Source organism: Sinocyclocheilus rhinocerous, unplaced genomic scaffold (assembly GCF_001515625.1).
Source record: "Sinocyclocheilus rhinocerous isolate Xijiao unplaced genomic scaffold, SAMN03320098_v1.1 scaffold2994, whole genome shotgun sequence".
Taxonomy (NCBI): Eukaryota; Metazoa; Chordata; class Actinopteri; order Cypriniformes; family Cyprinidae; genus Sinocyclocheilus; species Sinocyclocheilus rhinocerous.
In genome coordinates this window covers 254,126-261,590 of record NW_015630025.1, presented here as the reverse complement: position 1 = coordinate 261,590, position 7,465 = coordinate 254,126, and the positions used below count along the sequence as shown (strand labels likewise).

Here is a 7,465-nt window from a genome sequence, read left to right as displayed (position 1 = left end):
AGAAATGCTTAATAAATGCACTAACTAAACCCATTAGATTTTAGCCGACTAAATTTACTGTAGATTTAGTCGACTAAGACTAAAAAACAATAAAACAATTCAGATGACTAAAATATGACTAAAACTAAATGGCATTTTAGTCAAAAGACTGACTAAAACTAAATCAAAATTTGCTGTCAAAATTAACACTGATGCGCAAATGCACACATAGGCTACAGTACACTACACACCCATAAACAGAGAGAGCATTGTAGCATTTTTAGCACGATGTAGCATTTGCCTGCTAACCCATTATTTCTCTTATAAACAAAGCTTTGTACCTCACTTGTGTCATTAATACTCACATTAAAATGTTTCATGTGAGCAACCGTGTGTTTTGCATCAGCACCGCTGGTGGAAGCGGTTCTCTGACCACGCGCCGCAGTTTCGTTTGGGATCATTTTATTTTAAATGCCAATAATGTCAATTGCAAACATTGCGATTGTGTTTTAAAATACAACAACGAGCACCATGAAACCATTTAAAGAGGCGCATTCAGCAGTCTCCGTGATGGGAAATGAAACAGCCAACAAAGTAAAATGATCCCAAACGTAACTACAGCTCGCTCTCTTCATTTAATCAAATGATCATAATCATATCTAATCATTTTACAATCCTGCTACTAGCCTTCATTTAGACTAAAACCCCTTTTAATTTGGGTGAGGAAGCTGGTGTTTTGAGTGGCATTTGCACATCCTGTCATGCCGGTGAATATGCCACTGCAATAGACGCATTTTGCAGTATTAGGGTTAACGATTAATCGATTGTTCATTTAAACAACAATCGATCATGGAAATGATCAAAAATTGACATCCCTACTGTCAACACATTTGCATTTAATGCCAGTGTCCCACAAACCAATTTTTGACTGATTTTCGAAAGCTTCTTTTATGTAGTTGTTGGAGAGTCGGAGGGTGTGTACCAGAGATGTTCACAAGTCTTTAACTTGGAGTCCGAGTCAAGTCTGAAGTCTTTATCTCTGGAGTCTGAGTCAAGTCTCGAGTCTTTGGTCACGAGTCCGAGTCGAGTCTCAAGTCATGTAATGGCTCGCTAAAAAAAATCCCATTCAGAATCCTCATGTATTGAAATCTTCCTATTTACGAAGCTGTTTTATAGGCTAGACAAAATATATGATCTATGATCTGCTTTGTAAAAAAAAAGATATAAGGTTAATGTACATCCAGCTTGTTATTTATAGGCTATGTATTAATCCATTACCATGTTCAAAACAGTTTTTCTGTAATCAAATTCTATAATAAGAGTCCGATCTACCATGACACATAAGGAAATATATGACACAGATATTACAAAACCATACAAATAAAGTATTTCTTTATGATATACGTCAGGGGTATTCAATTAAAGTTCCTAGAGGCGAGGCCTCTATATTTTCTTCCAAGCAGAGGTCTGGAAAAAAAATAATACATTTTTACATGTATTGTATTTTTACATTTAGATACATGCGAGGCCATGTGACTGAAAAAAAATAATGTTTCTGTTCAGGGTTTTCCTCCTGAAATCTATACTGTTTTAATATTTTACTTAAAAGCATTATCTACTAAAAACAATGTAGCTACAGTAATCAAAAAACATTCTCATCTTGAGCAGAAAAGAAAGATAACTAGCAGTTTCAAAGTTTAAGTTCTGTCCTAGCCATCTAACAAGAATTTTTACCAATTATAATTACATGATTCTTTTTAAATGTTCTTAGCCTACAGATTAATAATGCTAGATCAGAAACATCTTGTCACATCTGGTTTGAACAGTCAGAGTCATAGGTTATAGATAGATAAATAGATAGTAAGAAAAATAACTATATTTGCAGCATTGTTTTTTTTCTGCTGTGTTTTAGTGAAAGTAACCTATGATTTTGCTGCTCACCGTGTTTCTGTTCTGTTGTTAAAATAACCGCGTCATCGCAGCTCTTAAACGCGTCCGGAGAGAGAGAGAAAGCGCACGTAGCTGAAGGGCTTGAATAAAGTACATTTAGCTTTAGATAAAAATACTAAAGGATATAGCGCTGAAAGATATTTGCCATAAACGACCCTTAGCGCTTGTTATGTGATCCGCTCCGCTGTTTGGATGCTGTGACGAGTGGGGCGGGGCCGAGAGCCGTGGGAACGGAGCGAGGCCGGTGGAGTAAATGCTAATGCACGACACCTGCGCCACTCACCGGTCTCGAGTCCCACGGAGGAGCTCCGGAAGCATAAAAGGAGGAGTGACGACAGTGTTGGACGAGAGAGGACCAGGCCTGGATTTTATTTTGTGTTTTGGTTCTGTTTGTGCGCGACAGTCGTCCGCGAGGGGCTGTCGCGCTATTTTGTGTTTATTTTATTATTAAAGTTTTCTTTGAATGTTCGCGCCGGTTCCCGCCTCCTCCTTCCCGAACTACGAACATTTGTTACAGACGCGTTGCTCACTTAAATTGGTGCTGCTGTTACGGCTCGCGGTCCGGATGGATGCCGGGGTGTGGATGCGGTCCGCCTTTTGAATATCAGTTATATAAGTATTTAAGGATAAAAGACTCGAGTTGCTTTTAAAATATTCACGAGTACTTTTCCTCGAGTCGATTCAAGTATGGAGGCATTTGAGGTCGAGTCTGAAGTCTATAAAAATGCGATTTGAGTCCGTGTCACTAACTCGAGTGCCCATCTCTGGTTTGTGCAAAAACTGTTGGTAGCTGTAACAGCTTTGAGTTTAGTTTAGCTTCAGTAGGATGCTGCTTTAAGCTAGGGGAAGTAGTGACTGATTGAATTTAAGACCGCTGTTTTGATCTTTTCTGAATATGTGAACGAGGAATCGGCTGCATGGAGTGCCTTTCTAAGGGTCTAATTATGTGAATAAAAAAATCTGAACCAGGCTTAAGTGTTTTGTGGGGCTACTAACCAGTCTGAAAAGCACTTCACCCTATTGAGTACTGAAAACCTCATGAAATGGCAAAACATGCAAATATAATGCTACTTTTATGAACAATATTGAGTAATGTTAGTCTATAACAGTGATCCTCGAATCTGGCTCGCGAGATCCACTTTCCTGCAGAGTTTAACTCTAAACCTAATCAAACACACCTGAGTATGCTAATCAATGTCTTCAGGATCATTAGAAAATCACAGGTAGGTTTGTTTGATTAGGGTTGGAGCTAAACTCTGCAGGAAACTGGATCTCACGAGCCAGATTTGAGGATCACTGGTCTATAGTGTCTTTCGAGTCGAGACAGAAGAGTTGTCACGTAATATGTGCACTGGCTAAACTGCTTCTCCGTTTTGTGCAGGAGAAGAACTCGTTCCTGAATTACAATGTGTCCTGTATCCTGACTATGCCACAGTACATGAGGCAGGGCTACGGCAAGATGCTGATTGATTTCAGTGAGTACCTGTGTATGTCTATACGAGTTTGCAGATTAGTGATATGAAGATCTAGATGGTAATCTAAAAGCATGTTTAATTCATCAAAATCATTAAACTGATACATTGTAACAATTTATTAAAAGTTTAGCAAATACATTTTTTTCCAGAATTTTATTTTGTTTTTTAATTTGATGTTTCTGAATTCCGTTTTATTGGTTTAATTATATTTTAATAACCAAAAAGCATGTTTAATCAGTCAAAATAATACAACTTTAACAATTTAATTATTTTTTGTATTATAAAATTGTTACAGTCATAACGTCCTTTTTAACATTTTAAAATGTGATCAAATGAAAATGTAACAATTTTATTGTTTTGGCAAACAAAGTGCTGCACAAGTGGGTTTCTATTATCATTTAAAATTCTGCGATATTCTACGTTATATTGTAAGTTCCATTTTTATAACTGCATTCTGCAATACCACCTGTGTTTTCAAGAACGCAGAAATCATAGGCCTCTATATATGGCATGAGTACTTAGACATCATAACCATTTACATGTTAAAACTGTAACCGTTCCCATTAATATTAGTTATTTCAGAACAGGTGTGGTTGTAATGTCATTATCTCTGATGCTGCTATTCTTCAACGCATGATTCACTGTCTTTGTTTGACATGGTTCTAGGTTACCTCCTGTCAAAGGTTGAGGAGAGGGTAGGTTCTCCAGAGCGCCCTCTCTCAGATTTGGGCCTCATCAGTTATCGCAGCTACTGGAAGGAAGTGCTGCTGCGGTACATGTACAACTTCAAGGGCAAAGAGATCTCCATCAAGGGTAAGATATGTTGCCCCTGCCATGCAAGGGAGCATTTGTAGGCACGTTCACTGTGACATCCCTGTAAAATCACTGTGGGTTTAGCCTTGTTTCTTGTTTTGTCCTGTTCAGAGATCAGTCAAGAGACGGCAGTGAATCCTGTGGATATTGTCAGTACTCTGCAGTCACTTCAGATGCTCAAGTACTGGAAAGGGAAGCATCTGGTCTTGAAGCGACAGGTATCAGAAAATACTTATTTTTTTAACGGCACAAAAGTCTGCGGCCTTTGATTTAAAAAAAAAAAAAAAAGAAAAAAAAAAAAATTCCTTCTAATATTAAAAAAACTAAAACACTAGCTTCTCTATTCTTTTTCTATTCTATATAATTCATTTTCTTTTTATTTATTATACAATTAACAAAAACAAAAAGGCCTCTAACTAGCTTGCTCTATTCTTTTTCTATTCTATCTGTTTTTCTTTTTATTTATTATATAATTAAAAAACCTTGCTACTTGTATTGCGTTAAGCTAACTGAGACTTGTTATAGCACTTGCGTATATATATATATATATATATATAGCACTCTTTTGTTGATTTTGATTGCTTCTATTGTCCTCATTTGTAAGTCGCTTTGAATAAAAGCGTCTGCTAAATTACTAAATGTAAATGTATTTTATTATTGGGTTGCTATTTCCATGGACTGAACTATGTTGATGATAATTTATTAATCTTTTAGTTATTTCTCTGCCAAAACGCAATTTTATTTCATGGCCCCTTAAAAGATGAAAGATGCAACATAATCCCAGCAGGAGTCACTTTTATTGTTAAAAAAAAAAAAAAAAAGTTAATTTAGTAGTAATTGCATTGTTGTTCTTGCAGAAATATAATTGCATTGAAATAGATTTAAGAGATAGAAATTTACATTTACGCTCTGTTTCCGAACAGTTAAAATGACAAATAAATGCATACTCTGAAAGCGCTCCACAAATAGTTTTAATAGACTTTTTGGTTCAACCAATAATTTTTCAAAAGGAATATTTAGACTGTTGTTTGCATGTATGTGCCTGCTCTGTGGAATAATGATTTAAGTTCAATGGCATTTCCCTAGCTTTTAAGTATTAAAATTTTTTTGAAAACGTGCATGATTTTGAAAGGATAATATTACATAAAAATGTAACTTACGTGCTGGAGGAAAACACGTCTCATTTTGTTTTTTGTTTTTCTCTGGTTCTCTTCTGTTTCTGAATGGCACAGGACCTGATTGATGAGTGGAAGGCCAAAGAGACCAAAAGGGGCAACAACAACAAGACCATAGACCCCAGCTCTCTGAAATGGACCCCTCCCAAAGGAACCTAATGGACTTATACGTTACATTTCGTACTGCCGTTATATCTTTTTTATGACTCCATCAACGGTGTCTGTTGCAATGGCTTCAGCTGTTAGTGTCTAGTTTTTGTCTCTTTTTATGTGCCCTTTGCATCTCTGGAATCTCTCACTTTTGTTTATACAGTGCTATTTATTTTTTGAAATCATGTTTCATTCATATTTTCTCCTGCCAAAGTATTATCTATGCCCCAGCATATATTTTGTAAGTTTTTTAAAGCAAAAAATTGTTTCTCATCAGTAGAATATAATGAAAAATATGGAAGCCCGTTTCCGCCACTGAATAAAAAAAAAAAAAAGGTAATTGCGACTTTTTATCTCACAATTCTGACTTTTTTTCACAGAATTGTGAGATATAAACTCGCAATTGCGAGTTATAAAGTCAGAATTGTGTGATATAAACCAATTTTGAGGGGGGGAAAAAGACTGATATGTTCTCGCAATTGCGAGTTTATATCACGCAATTCTGACTTTATTTCTCAGAATTGCGAGTTTATATCTCTCAATTATGACTTTTTAACTCGCAATTGCGAGTTTATATCACGCAATTCTGAGAAAAAAAGTCAGAATTGTGAGATAAAAAGTCGCAATTACCTCATTTATTTTTTATTCAGTGGCGGAAACGGGCTTCCATAGAAAAATGAGGCCTTACAAAAAATCTTTTTTTTAGATTTACGTTTGTTCCCTGATTTCTTAGTGTTGAAAGATTTGTGAAAATGTTTTCATTTAAATCAGAACTGGGGGGAAAAACTCATGTTTGATACATGCTTTTATTACATCACATTTGATACCTGAAGCAAGACATTTACTTGCTTAATGCTCCCAAATGATGTTCTCATGATAATTGATAATTATGTTGGTGCCAGTTAAGAGTGGAGAATAATTGTGTATTGATTCACGGAGGCTAGTGAAGTCTGTAATAGAGCGCTGGATACTGTCATCAGTAGTACTGCAGTCTGTCCCATTCCTCTCGCACATCTGCTGTGTGAACAACAACATGATTTCACATTCATAAACTGCTGTTTTTTTCAGCATTTTTGCATAAATACAGTTCTTCTTTCAGTGTTGTACCTGCTTGTTTGTTCAAATCTCCAGATTTGTCCATTGCTGTGCTGGTCTCTGGGATTGTTTTTCTGAAATCACCTGCAGATTAATATGAAAATCCGTTTTTCACCTTGTTGCAGTATAGCAGTTTTTATTTTACATTTACATTTAGTCATTTAGCAGATGCTTTTATCTAAAGCGACTTGGAAATGAGGACAATAGAAGCAATCAAAATCAGCAAAAGAGCAATAATATGCAAGTGCTATGACAAGTCTCAGTTAGCCTAACGCAGTACACAAAGCAAGGTGTTTTTTAATCTATATAATAAACAAAACAAGTAGATACTACTTGATTGAATAGGGAGCAATAGTGTTAGAGGGTCTTTTTTATAATAAATACAAAGAAAAGTAGATAGAATAGGAAAAGAATAGAGAAAAGCTAGTGTTGGAGGCCTTTTTTTTCTTTGGATAAATTAATTACTAACACATATAAGACTGTATAAAAACATTTAACTGCTGGTGTAAGAACAGTGTAAAGCCATACCTCCTGAAGATCTCTTGCCCATCAGTCCCACAAACATGTCTCCCTTATGTCCTTCGAGGAAACAGAGCTAGTCTTTAATGCATGTTTTTAAACCAAGACAGTGGCAAAAAAATCAATCTGTTAGGATACAGGTTTTTTTTAATTCGCCCTCCCACAATTGCAGGCTTTAGAAAGCTTTTAAATAGGAGCAGAAATGGCATTAAATGTTGAATACACTGCAAACATTAATATCTATAATATATGTTTGTGTTGTGTCTAATACAAATACCTAAACGTCCTTAAATCAAGATAAATTTACTT

The 7,465-nt window shown here is 35.8% G+C and overlaps 1 protein-coding gene across 1 annotated transcript in view; it reads left to right on the top strand.

The window, feature by feature from the left end:
- The window catches only part of LOC107739754 (histone acetyltransferase KAT7-like), a 12,987-nt gene extending 7,153 nt beyond the window's left edge, over positions 1–5,834 (top strand). The window contains exons 11-14 of the mRNA XM_016551956.1: positions 3,311–3,404; positions 4,071–4,217; positions 4,329–4,435; positions 5,450–5,834. Of these exons, the coding sequence (XP_016407442.1) occupies positions 3,311–3,404; positions 4,071–4,217; positions 4,329–4,435; positions 5,450–5,551 (450 nt within the window). The 3' untranslated portion in view covers positions 5,552–5,834. The remainder of the gene's footprint in view (positions 1–3,310; positions 3,405–4,070; positions 4,218–4,328; positions 4,436–5,449) is intronic.
- The last annotated feature ends 1,631 nt before the right edge of the window (positions 5,835–7,465 follow it).